This window comes from Hyperolius riggenbachi, chromosome 10, assembly GCF_040937935.1.
Source record: "Hyperolius riggenbachi isolate aHypRig1 chromosome 10, aHypRig1.pri, whole genome shotgun sequence".
NCBI lineage: Eukaryota > Metazoa > Chordata > Amphibia > Anura > Hyperoliidae > Hyperolius > Hyperolius riggenbachi.
In genome coordinates this window covers 175,846,193-175,859,137 of record NC_090655.1, presented here as the reverse complement: position 1 = coordinate 175,859,137, position 12,945 = coordinate 175,846,193, and the positions used below count along the sequence as shown (strand labels likewise).

General features: G+C 43.2%; 1 protein-coding gene across 1 annotated transcript in view; it reads right to left on the bottom strand.

Moving 5' to 3' along the window:
• PRPF19 (pre-mRNA processing factor 19) overlaps positions 1 to 12,945 on the bottom strand; it is a 170,848-nt gene that overhangs the window by 54,812 nt on the left and 103,091 nt on the right. Inside the window, exons 7-9 of the mRNA XM_068257991.1 lie at positions 10,204 to 10,245; positions 7,531 to 7,605; positions 3,853 to 3,928 (exon numbers count right to left, since the gene is read on the bottom strand). Of these exons, the coding sequence (XP_068114092.1) occupies positions 3,853 to 3,928; positions 7,531 to 7,605; positions 10,204 to 10,245 (193 nt within the window). The remainder of the gene's footprint in view (positions 1 to 3,852; positions 3,929 to 7,530; positions 7,606 to 10,203; positions 10,246 to 12,945) is intronic.

Sequence of the window (12,945 nt, the reverse complement as noted above, 5' to 3'; positions counted from 1 at the left end):
GAGTTTCTCTTTAACAAGACCATTGATTCACTAATACGGTTCCAAGCTTGATGTTTGGACTAGGGACTTCAGTATGGTACAAAATGATGCTTCTTGACTGATCACCCCCTCCTGTGAGATCGTCTCATTCCAAAGCCCTATTGTCTAAGTTCCGGTGTTTTTTTTAGGGCACGGGCAATTGGCGCGAGCATAAGGAAAAAAGAGGATATAGGTATTATTCCTCTGTGCATACTTTATATTCTCATATGGATTTTATACTGGCTACTCATTTCCAAAATGTTTTGTACTCGTGCCACATTCACTGCTCTTGGTTGGATCATGACATGGGTCGCACGGCTCTTTAACACCCACAACTCAAATTTAACACCCCTCCTACTTAGATCCCCTTGGTGGCTGAATGAAAGCCTTTTGCTTAAAGTGGATCCGAGATTAACTTTTATTCATTACATAATTGTGTTGACCTGTGTGTGTCAGGAAGATGGAATGGCCCGAGGCAGTGTCACCATAGCCACAAGAGAACTAGGAGAAGTGTGTAGCTTAATCGGGCAGTGAAGCACACAAGCAGCCTGAAGTGCAGGAACTGCTAGGACAATGGATGGGGCCATCCCAAGGCAGAATTACCCTGGATGGAGATGAACTAAGAGGAATGTGTGGCACGATCAGGCAATGAAGGAAACAAGCAGCCTGAAGTGCAGGAACCGCGGCTTAGAGGATAGAGCGGGCTGGCTCGAGGCAGTTTGACCATGGATGGAGATAGACGAGGAAGAGCGAGCACGATCCGCCAGAAGGACGGAGGGGGCTGAGGCATCCTGGCTGGAGATGAAGAGCAGCGTGCAGCGGAATCGGATGGTGAGCTGCAAACTACAATTTGGAGTGGGTTATAAGTATTTGCAGAATCTTTAATTGTGCAATCCTGTTGATTCCTAAATTCCCCACTAGAATGTTTTATATAAGGGTATTAATGAAATGATATGTAACAGAGGTAGTATACCATACCATTAAAGGTATATTAGGATATATGTAATTTGTGCAAAACCTTAGTTATGTAGGGACAATTGGGATCTTTTTGTAACCATTATTGAACTTGTATGCATTAGCTTGAAGATTATATTTCAGAGGTGCCCTTCTGTTTAGTGATAGGTTGGACAAATGTGGTAGAAGCTCTACAAGATGCCCCTGCACCTTGGACACACCATAGTTACATATATACACCAGATTTAGTAATTTCTTTTTCCTGATTTTTGTCCTCTAAACTCAGGTGTGTCTTATGGTCTGGAGCGTCTTATAGTCCAAAAAAATGTGTTTGTTTTTTTACTTTACAAGAATTTCTAAAATGTTTTTTCACTTTTGCATTGAAAAGATACTGAATGTTACATGATAAGTGTTATAAAACATGTCAAACATTAAGGAGTGTGTAGGGGGAATAGCGTCTACTCATCAAATATATTTACACATGCATGGTATGGTATGGGTATAATAAGAGGTATAGTTCTAGTTAGGCCGGTTTTTAACAGCAACCAGAAACTACATTTATCCGGCAAGTACAAATCCCTTTAGGTGTTGGATAACCACGTATTCTACATATGGTAGGTATTAGATTGTGAGCTCCCCTAAGGGACAGTTAAAGCGGACCCAACCCAAACATTTTTTTTATGCAAAATATTTAGTTGCACCACTCTGACAGCATTTCAGTGCATACATTTCACCCTTCTCTTTTCATAACTAGGGTTATACAGGTGGCAGCCATTAGCAATTCCTCATTTGCCGATCACCTACTCCACCAGTTTGCCGGATTATGTCCCGGCAATATGAAAGGAAGGGAGGGGTTCCTCCAATAAATGTAAAATATTTTATATTTGTCATCATGCAGCTGTAAAAAGGCTGCTATTATAATTTAGAAAATAGATTTTATTTCTGAAATCTTTTATTTTTAATTTGGGTCCACTTAAAGCTGTACAGGTAGTCCCGGTTAAGGAACAAGATGGGGACTGTAGGTTCGTTCCTAAGTCGGAACATTGTGCCATCTCTGTCCCCTGTACCTCCTCTGTGCCTCCAGTGTCACCCTCTGTGTCACCTCTGCCCTTTGTACCCATTTATACAAGTTTAAAAGCCATTTTTTCTTGTAGTTTTTGAAGTCTAATTTGAAAAAAATGTTTTTGACTTGTTCCCATGGAAACACGGAATCCATTCCTTTCGTATCGACGGGTCGTTCGTGAGTCGGGCGTTCGTAAGCCGGGGACTACCTGTATTTAAATCATGGTTGATTTATTCTTTTGTCCTATTCTGTAGCCAATCTTTGCATGGGAACTAAAACCTTATCTGGAACTATAAGAAATATTGAAACCCTGTGTGCTGGGGATAGCAATATATTCATGTTTAACTATTGAAGTAGGTTGTCTGGATTAGGGATTTTTTCCCCCACTGTAAGCAGAATTGTAGAAGTATTGTCCCAGAACTGGTGGCATGGTGGCTAAGTGATAAACATTCTCGCCTTGCAGCTCTTAAGTCCTAGGGCATAGGCCTAGGCATCATAGCCAGAAGACTATCGGCAGGTATGCTCTCTCTTTGTGTATGAATCCTTGTGTGCTATGGCATCCCCCTATAATCCAAAAAATTAGAAGAGTAGTTGGTCGCTACCTTAAATTAGCGAAACTATTGACTAGATATTAGGTTTTGAGTCATTCTGAGGGACAGTTGATGATTAATTGTTTTCTATACAGTACAGCAGAAAATGTGTCAGTCCAGCATAACTGGGTAATTACTGCAAGCTAGAGTCCCTGCACATCAATGTGGTGTTCCATCTGTGGAGCCCTGCAATAATGTTTTAAAGGATACCCCATCTGAAATGTGACATAATGAGATAGACATGTGTATGTACAGTGCCTAGCACACAAATAACTATGCTGTGTTCCTTTTTTTCTCTCTCTGTCTGAAAGAGTTAAATATAAGGCATGCAAGTGGCTGACTCAGTCCTGACTCAGACAGGAAGTGACTACAGTGTGACCCTCACTGATAAGAAATTGCCCTTTTTTTACCGCTTTCTTGCTCTCAGAAGCCATTTTCTGCTAGGAAAGTGTTTTATAGTTGGAATTTCTTATCAGTGAGGGTCACACTGTAGTCACTTCCTGTCTGAGTCAGGACTGAGTCAGCCACTTGCATGCCTTATATTTAACTCTTTCAGACAGAGAGAGAAAAAAAGGAACACAGCATAGTTATCTGTGTGCTAGGCACTGTACATACACATGTCTATCTCATTATGTCACATTTCAGTTGGGGTATCCTTTAAAGGCTCATGCACACCTACCAACAATTTGTCCAACTACCTTCCAAACTTGTCTGTTGGAAGATAAGTTGGGTGTGTGTACAGCTGACAAACAACCAGATGACCAACTGATAACAGGTTGTTTGCCAGAACCAACCGGTGGATCAATCTGCCCAAGTATCATGCAGATAAGAACGTGTGTAAGTCTTTGAACAACTGTTTTTGAACGCTGACATGTTGTGAAGTTTGTCAGTTAGCATGCACGCATAGTATTTAAGTGAGTTGGTTGTTTACCGTGTGTACGTGCTTGTCGGGTTAAAAAACTTGTTGTGTAGTTGGTCATGTTGTGTGGTTGGTTGTGCATTAAGTTGGACATGTGTATGAACCTGACTGAACAACTGTTGTATGGAATTTGTAGCATTGTAGTCCAAAGACATGGGCCCATCGTTCCTTTAGCCAGTTTGTCTGCAGAATGCAACACACCAGTGACTAATCAAAATCATCTCTATAAATGAAAGTTCACATATTTTTTTTTAACTCTCTAATCTGACATGCTGAAAAACAAAACAAAAAAATCTTGCATTTCTTACCAGTAAGAGTTTTGTTGGTGTCTGATGGACATAAATCCAAAGCCAAAATGCCTGGGACACTGGCACTGTGCAGTCCCTAGATAGAAAAAAACATGGCAAGTAGACAAGAGTGAAGTGTATTCATACATCACAGCTATATGTAAAATACAATTCTAATAGTCTTCAATGAAAAAAATGTCCTCTACCATGTAGATACTGTCTAAGACTGAGGTAGATCGTTCTATGCAGACGAGTGCAGAGAGAAAATGATTGTCTATAAATGGTAATGCTTGCAGAGCAATAGCTAAAATACTGGAAATATTTATGAAAGGCAGTGCAAGGACATTTGAATCAAACTGGTGCAGAAGTAAAGCAGATGCCCAGATCAGTGATTCTGATTGCAACATTTGCATCTACTTTGCATCTGATTTGCTCCAATTTTCCTCATGCTAGCTTTGACGAACAGAGCAAGGAACTTTCCTGGAACAGGTTGAGAAGGAGCTCTCTCCTGGCAGGTCCTGCAGGAAATTCATTTCCACAGTATAACAGCACTACTATAAGGGGGTTCAAAATAAACAACCACTTACAGCACTCACACATGTAAGGCACTTTTCAGTCATGTATAATACTACAGGAATTAATCCACTGCATAGAGGAACCCTGACAGTGGGTAGAATAAGATTTTACTTATGGTAATTGCACAACAGAATAGTACATTGCCCCTGTATCCTTGGCGCCCGGACACTCAGAACATTCTACGAGCAGGCACGGTTATTGACCTGAGGAAGTGGCTGTGGCCGTGAAACGCTTGAGACGCCTCACTTTTTGGAGCAGCGACCACCTAGGACAGTGATCTGCAAACTTGGCTCTCCAGCTGTTAAGGAACTCCCACAATGCATTGCGGAAGTCTAACAGACACAGTCGTGATTCATAAAGGCAAATGCATTGTAAGACTTGTAGTTCCTTAACAGCTGGAAAGCCAAGTTTACAGATCACTGACCAAGGAACTAAAGACCGAATGGGGACGGTACTTCCCTACATGTGACAACGAGTGGTTGCCTCTCATAGCAACCAACTTTTGTGAGTATAATCTATACTATCTTATCTACTAACAATATTACACTAGATTGGGCTCCTAGATCTCTCAGTTTTTCCTCTACAACCATAGGATATAAAACATGTAACCCCCAAACCCCCTAATATAACCACAAGAGAAATCATTAAAATCAACAACTAAAACTGAGGGCTGGTTCACACACTGCGAGTGCTTTTTGTAAGCGCTAGCGATTTAAAAAGCTCTTGCCAATGTAAAGCTATGTGAGTGTTCTCACAATGTGATTTAAAAGAAAAAAAAAGACAAAAAACACATACCGTAGCATTACATTAGCAAGTGATTTTCAACTCACTGGCACTTTGAAAAGTGCTTAGAGTGTGAACCTACCCTGATGCTGGGAATACACCATGAGATTTTTTGGCAGATAGATGGTTCCATAAATAATTTCCAAAAGGTTTGATCTGATTTTCGATTGTTTTTCTGATCGATTTCTCATAGAAGTTAATGGAAATCGATCAGAAAATGATCAGATAATCGATCAGAAAATTGATCAGACAGTAAAAATGCCCTCAGTTGTTCCCAGGCAGCGCTTCCTGTTGAGGCAGGGCTAATGGCCGCAGCCCTGCCTCTCAGCGCGTCTATCAGCGCTGATCGCCGCCTCTCCCCCGCCCCTCCCAGTCTTCCTTCACTGAGAGGGGCGGGGAGAGGCAGAGACCTACAGCCATTAGCTCTGCCTCCATGAGCAGCAAAATCTACGACCAAGATGGTTGTGGATTTTGCAGGGGTGGATTTAGAGGGTAAAGACCCCTCGTTCAGCCGCGGGATAGTGGCGTTTTAGCAGGGGCAAACATGCCCATGTTGATTATAAGTTAAAAAGCAATTTTTAATGTCACTTCAGAGTCTCTTTAAGGCTACGTTCACAGTGGTCAGTTGCATAACTCACACGTTATAATGACTGTTGACTGCAATGGAGACTGGCCATAGACTTTAAAACAAAGCATGCATGCAGAGAGTTACAAAAACGTGATCAGTTACTGTGATCAGGCCCATAGAATTGTATGGGCAGTGAGTTGAGATGCAGAATTTTTCTGCAACGCAACTGACCACTGTGAACAAGGCCTTAATGTCTGTGAGCACTAGCCTAAAAGGAAATTACATAGGCAGAATTCACACTTATTGCGAAAAACAACATTTTAAAGTGCTTTTTTCGCGTTAAAATCCGCATCACGCATGCAAATTTTTTACACAATTTTTTTACTGCAGGCAATAAAAATTAATTTTGCGATTTGCAAATTCAGGCTGCAAGAATAAATTTTTTCTGTGTATGTGAAAATGCAAATTTTTGCATAAGTGTAATTCTCCACTGAATTTCGTTACATGTGCAGCAAATGCGTTTTCGTACATTTCACAAAACACACAAATTTTAATAACAGTAAACCTTGCCTTACCGTTGCTTTGAGGACAGGCATAAACAAATTCAGAGAGGAAATCATACAAATGTCTGGAGTGTGTCATTATTTTGATGATAACACCATAATTCTGGGTCAAAGAGAATCCAAACTGGAATTTTGCAAAAGACAAAACACAAAATACTACCTGACCAATTGGGTCTGCTCTAGTGCACAGGCAAGAGGCGGGTGGGCAGTAGAGTGGACCCAAACGGGCTTAGCTATTTTAACCAGAGCCCAAGGGGAAGGCTGCTACTGTGCTTGCGTCCTCTCCTGACAATCAGACTTTTGGGTGCCAGCACTGGATTCCCTCTGCTGAGAACAGGGAAAGCCTCTTTAGAATCCAGATGCTTTCCCCTCTTGAGGTAAGTACCCCAGGAACACTTTTTTCACTTCAGGTACACTTTAAAATCTGAAGTGAGTTATATGGAGGCTGCCATATTTATTTTCTTTTAAACAATACAAGTTGCCTTGCAGTCCTGCTGTTCTTTCTGGTATCAATAGTGGCATACAACTGAAACAAGTATTCAGCCAATTATTGGCAGAAACAGCTGGTCTGCATTCTTGTTCAGGATCTATGGCTAAAAGTAGGAGCAGCAGAAAGTAGGAAACCATAAATGAAACATACTACGGTAAACATGCCTATGATTTTTAAATACAGATAACCTCACATTATTTGCAGAAAGCTCTAATATGGTTTGTCTTCAATTTAAAGAGACACTGAAGCAGAAAAACTATTATGATATAATTAATTGGCTGTGTAGTATGGATAATTACTAAAACATTAGTAGCAAAGAAAATATTCTCATATTTTTATTTTCGATTATATAGTGTTTTCTATAACATTGCATCATTCTCTAATATTTGCAGTTTACATACTAAGCATTCTAAATGATTTTACAGAGCAGGCCAATGAACTATTGACCTGTCCGCTAGAAAGAAAATACAGTGACTGACAGTTAAGATAACAAGTTTCAGAAGACAGAGCTTTCTGCGACTTTCAAAATTCGTAGAGCTCAATGGCTCTTTTGCGTAGATAACAACTGGAGTTTCTTAACTCTTCCTGTACTGGAAACAATATTAGACTTGTGTCTCTGCTCCTAATGTTTTATTTCTTAGCTGTACTACACATACAAATATTTTTTTTTTCACTTCAGTGTCCATTTAAGGTTTAGGGTTAAGTAGTGAGAGCCTTACCACATGTGAAGAGATTTGGTGATACTTGCTGAGTTCTTCTGGTTTTATCAGATCTTCAGGAACAGTTTTACCACGCTGCAGAGAGGACAAGAATACATTAAAACCCCCTAAAGTATAAAGTAAAAAAACAACAGAACTCCAGCCCAAAAAAAATCCTTTCATTTTTTACACATTGGGAAAAGATTAGAAAACTGACATTTATGGCCGTTTTTACCAGTTAGGGAAATTTCCAATCAAGTCAACAATGGTAGGATAGGAACATCTCAAGCTTACCCCACCCGCCAGAAGGCACGCTATCATGCAATAACCCTTCACCATTGAACCGTTTACGACACTAAGCTTTTGCTAAAAAACTTGCCTGTATAGCAATTGGTCTCTGCAGTGTCACCAAACACCGGAGCTGTGATCATTACATGCAACACTTAGGGTGCATACACACATCAGACCATAGTCTTTGGAAAATGAAAGATCACAGACCAATTTTACCCCCTTCCATGTAGTATAAGAGCCATACCTACACAGTGTATTCTATTGAGCTGAACTCCCCATCAGAAGACTATGGTCTGATGTGTGTATGCACCCTTATGGTGTGTACACACTTGAAAGATAAATGAAAGATATCAGACCAATTTTACTCCCTTCCATGTAGTATGAGAGCCATACACAGTCTTTTCTATTGAGCTGAACTCCCCATCAGATAAACTCTTTGCAAGATGCTGTACACAAAGATGTTGTACACATTCAAAAGATCAGTATCTGCAAAAGATCTGTTCCTGCAAAAGATCCGTTCCTGCAAAATGCATTCATAGTCTATGATATCTGCGGATCCTCATACACACCTTGTTTAACAGACTTAATACTCATTTACAAAGGAAAATGTGACTTAAAATATTATCAACGCAAAGGGCTTGAACACGGCTTTAAGAGACGCTCATTTTGGAGGGAAGCAAAGTTATTTTTGCCCAGAAAAACCAACTACACACCTATGTCATCACCCTGACTACCCAAAAACATTTCTGTAATTTTAATGAAAAAAGGGAAGTTTTGATTTCCTTTCATAAAAAGCTAACAATTAATATCCAATCTCAGTTGCAAGATCCTCAAGATCAAGATCTTATTTTGTGTTTTATTAAGAATATTCCATTTGCCTTGGTTAATGTGTACAGCCCTAACACAGGTCAGATAGAAAGTCATTAAAGGTTCTCTTCCACGGTAAGAAAAGGAGACCTTATCTGCGGGGATCAGACCTCTTGTCCTACATGGCTCTTCCTAGTGATGTCTGATGACTGTACCCGCAGAAGCTGTCACTAGGACAGCAGTGCAGGAGAGAAGAGGTCTGCGATCCCCACAGGAGCCATGGATTAGGTGAGAGATGCTCCTGCTACACTGTTAACTAAACAATGGGGGACGGCGGAGGGGAGCAGAAGACACGTGTGTGTGTGTGTGTGTGTGTGTGTGTGTGTGTGTGTGTGTGTGTGTGTGTGTGTGTGTGCGTGTGTGTGTGTGTGTGTGTGTGTGTGTGTGTGTGTGTGTGTGTGTGTGGGGGGGGGGGGGGGGAGCAGACACACACGGGACAGAAGGGGACATACTGGGGACAGAAAGGGACACCAATTGGTGGAGAACATCTATAAGACGCTCCTGGAATAGTAGATAGACATACCAGGTTTAGTATATATTTTTTTTCATTGGTTTTGTCCTCTAAACCTAGGTGCATCTTATATTCCAGAGTGTCTTATATGTCGTTTCCTTATGGGATCCCCGCTTTCCCGTGCTGGCTGCGGTGTAGAAGTACGGGGCCTGTCCACTGTGATTATTTCTGTCCGTGCTGGACGGTGTTGCAGAGCATAGAAAGCAGCGGTGTCACATGCAGCTTTGGGGATTCCCTCCCTGTCCCACTCGCTGTGTCTCAAGACGCCACTAGATGGCATCATATGAGACACAGTGATGAGAAAGGCAAGGGAATCCCCAAAGCTGCATGTGACATGGCTGCATTCTATGCTCTGCTACAGCGGCCAGTATGGACTGAAATAATCACAGTGGGCAGACCCCGCTCTTCTACACCGCATCCAGCACGGGACAGCGGGCAGCCCATGAAGAAACGACATCTGTGATTAGAACTGCGTGTGCACATGGGGCAATGACGATGTTGCTCTCTTCACTCTGCTGCACCTCAGGTCAGTCCTATTGCTGGCCACACGCTCTTACCGCGGGGGTGCACGGACACAGCGGGGCACACTATAACTAGTCGAGATGGCATGGGGGGGGGGGGGCGGGGGGTCAGGGGGCGGGTGTTAGCAGTGACTCATGTATGTTGCAGCAGGTGGCCCTTGATAAAGCAACTCTTCCATTTTGTATTGCTACAGTATCCACTTATCTATGCAAGTGTGTCTAACTTTACTGTTCCCTGTATTTATTGACTATTTATACTGGGGAGGGGGATGCCTCATAACGGGGTAATCTGGCTATTTATACTATGTGGGGGTGGGGGTTATACTCGGGAGGGGGCTTATATGCAAGTCAATTATTTTTCCTGTTTTTTTTATGGAAAAGTGGGTACCGCGGCTTATATGCGGGTCAGCTTATATGCGCGTATATAGTATACAGGATTCAAACTTATTGGTTGCAATCAAAACATTTTTTTGAACATATGTGGGGTTTAAACCAAAACCGTACCTTCTTACGTTCAGTGGTAAGCACAGTAGCTTTATCTTGAAGCTGTGAAAGAGAAGAGTTGGAGTTAAAACATATTTCACAGCACAATATACTGAAAATGAGCATACATTTTTACTAAAATTGGTAAGACTCTGAAGAATTCCAGCAAGAGTTTTCTATTTTAGTTTTGGACCTAGTGGATGTAGTGAGAGTTATAAAATGATTTATTTTGCATAATAGACATGCACAAGTTAATAAAAACTACAGTAGATGTAAAAAGTTCCCATGTAAGCACAGAGTTTTTACTTTAACTGCAGTCACACCACAACAGCTTCAAAATAGTGGACACTGAAAATCACCCTTAATGCCATTCATGATGCATACACACATTCAATTAGGATTGGCCAATTTTACCACTTGCATGTAGTATCAGAGCTTACCTACACAATCCATTCATAGGGTGCGTACACACATCTAATTTGGGTAGTCAATGATTGGCAAATTTTACCAGCATGAGAACTTACCTACACCATCTGTTCATAGTACAGTATTCAAAACCTGCTGACCTGTATACATCTACAGTTACATATACTGGATTGACTTGACCAAGGGGACTGGTTTCTTGCTCTCAGAATCATCTTTATTATCGCCAAGCACACCGAGTGGTGTGCCCGGAATTGCTTGTGGTTCACATGGCATATACATATAACAACACATGGCAGACATAGCAAAGGCAAGCAGGACATACATACATTTAGAGCGTCTTAGTATGGAATGGAGTCCTGGGGGGCGGGGGGGGGGGGTGGACAGTGATTGCTGCTGTGGGAGTCAGTGTTTCAGTCAGAGTTTACAGCTGAGAGGAAGGGATGCCTGGGGCTAGAGTGTCCCCAGGATGTAGGCAGGGGGGGGGGGGGGGGTAGAGTTTTGATTTCAGTGAGTTCAACAGGAGAACTGCTTGTGGGAAGAAGGTGTTAATGCGCCTAGTGGTCTTGGCGGGGATGGATCTGAGACGGCGTCCCAGTGGAAGGGTCTCAAAGTATCGTCTGCCCGGGTGGGAGGGGTCGAGTAAGATCTTGGAGGCCCTTGTCTTCATTCTCGTGGGGTAGAGGAGATCTAGCGAGGGCAGGTGGGCGCCAATGATCTTTTCTGCTGCTTTTATCACTCTGTGGAGTTTGTATTTGTCTGTGGCGGTTGCTCCTGCGTACCAGACGATGATGGAGCAGCAGAGGATGGATTAGATGGTCACAGAGTAAATCTGGTGAGCAGATCCCGTGACATTCCGAATTTTTTCAGTTGGCGTATGAAGAAAAGCCGCTGCTGAGCTTTCTTCTGGGTTCTGGTGGTGTTCTGTCCCCATTTGAGGTTGCTTGTTAGAGTTGAGCCTAGGAACCGTACGCTTTGGACTCTGGAGACCTCTGACCCGTCGATGAACACTGGTAGGGGGGCCGGAGGGAGGTTCTGGAAGTCCATGATAAGTTCCACAGTCTTTGCTGTATTGAGGACAAGATTGTTGTCCTTGCACCAGTTACAGATCCTCGCAACTTCGTTTCGGTAAGCGTCCTCCCCGTTTGTCGATTAGGGCGATAAGCGTGGTATCATCTGCGAATTTGATAACTTTGACGGAGTCGGAGGCCGAGGTGCAGTTGTTAGTGTACAGAGAAAACAGGAGAGGGGACAGCACACAGCCCTGCGGGGCACTGACGTTGGTGGTTCTCTCGCTGGAGAAGCTTGACCCGTTGAGTTCTGTTGAAGAGAAAGTCCTTTACCCACCTGCAGAGAAGGGAATCTGCCCCAAGATGCGCAAGGTTGTCGATCAGAATGTCCGGACAGATGGTGTTGAAAGCCGAACTGAAATCCAGAAAAAAGGACCCTAGTATTCCTGGACTGTCGAGGTGTTCCGAGATGTATGCCAGGGTGACATTGATGGCATCGTCAACTGATCGGTTTTCCCTGTAGGAAAACTGGAGAGGATCGAGGAGGGTGCTGGTGGAGTGCTTCAGGTGGGCCAGCACTAGCCTCTCGAATACTTTCATGGTGATGGGGGTCAGGGCCACGGGTCTGAAGTTGTCGAGTTCCGTGTTCCCTGGTTTTTTGGGGACCTTTTGAAGCAGGAGAGGACCTTTCCTTCTAATAGGGATCTGTTGTAGAGGGAGGTGAGGATGGGAGCCAGTTGGATTGCGCAGGTTCTCAAGCAGAGTGAAGACACCCCATCCGGGCCCGAGGCTTTTCTGGGGTTGAGTCAGCGGAGGTGTCGTAGCACATCCTCCTCCTGTACTGCGGTCAGAGCGGGGATGCCCCTGGGGGGCCCTGGGCGTCTTCCATCGCGGATGCCTGAAGTCTGGAGCTGAATGGGATGCTGGGGCCACAGGCTGCTTGGGTTGGAGATCAAATCTGCAGTAGTACTCGTTGAGTTCCTCCGCCAGTTATGAGCTGGGGGCTGCTTGGTGAAGGGGAGGTTTGAAGTTTGTTGCCGCCTTGAGTCCCTTCCAGACTTCCCGCGAGTTGTTGGACTGTTGGACTGTAGGCTGAGGCCTACCTTGTTAGAGTAGGTCCTTTTTGCAGCTTTCAGTTCTCTATTCAGGGTATTCCTGGCTTCCCTGTACTCTTTTGGGGTGCCCGACTTGTGTGCCTCCTCTTTGATCTTCCGGAGACGTCGTGGGTTGCTGTTGAACCAGGGCTTATCATTTGGGAAGACTTTGAAGGTTTTGGTTGGAATGCATGCATCCTCGCAGAAGCGGACGGAGAGGATGTTTTCAGACCATT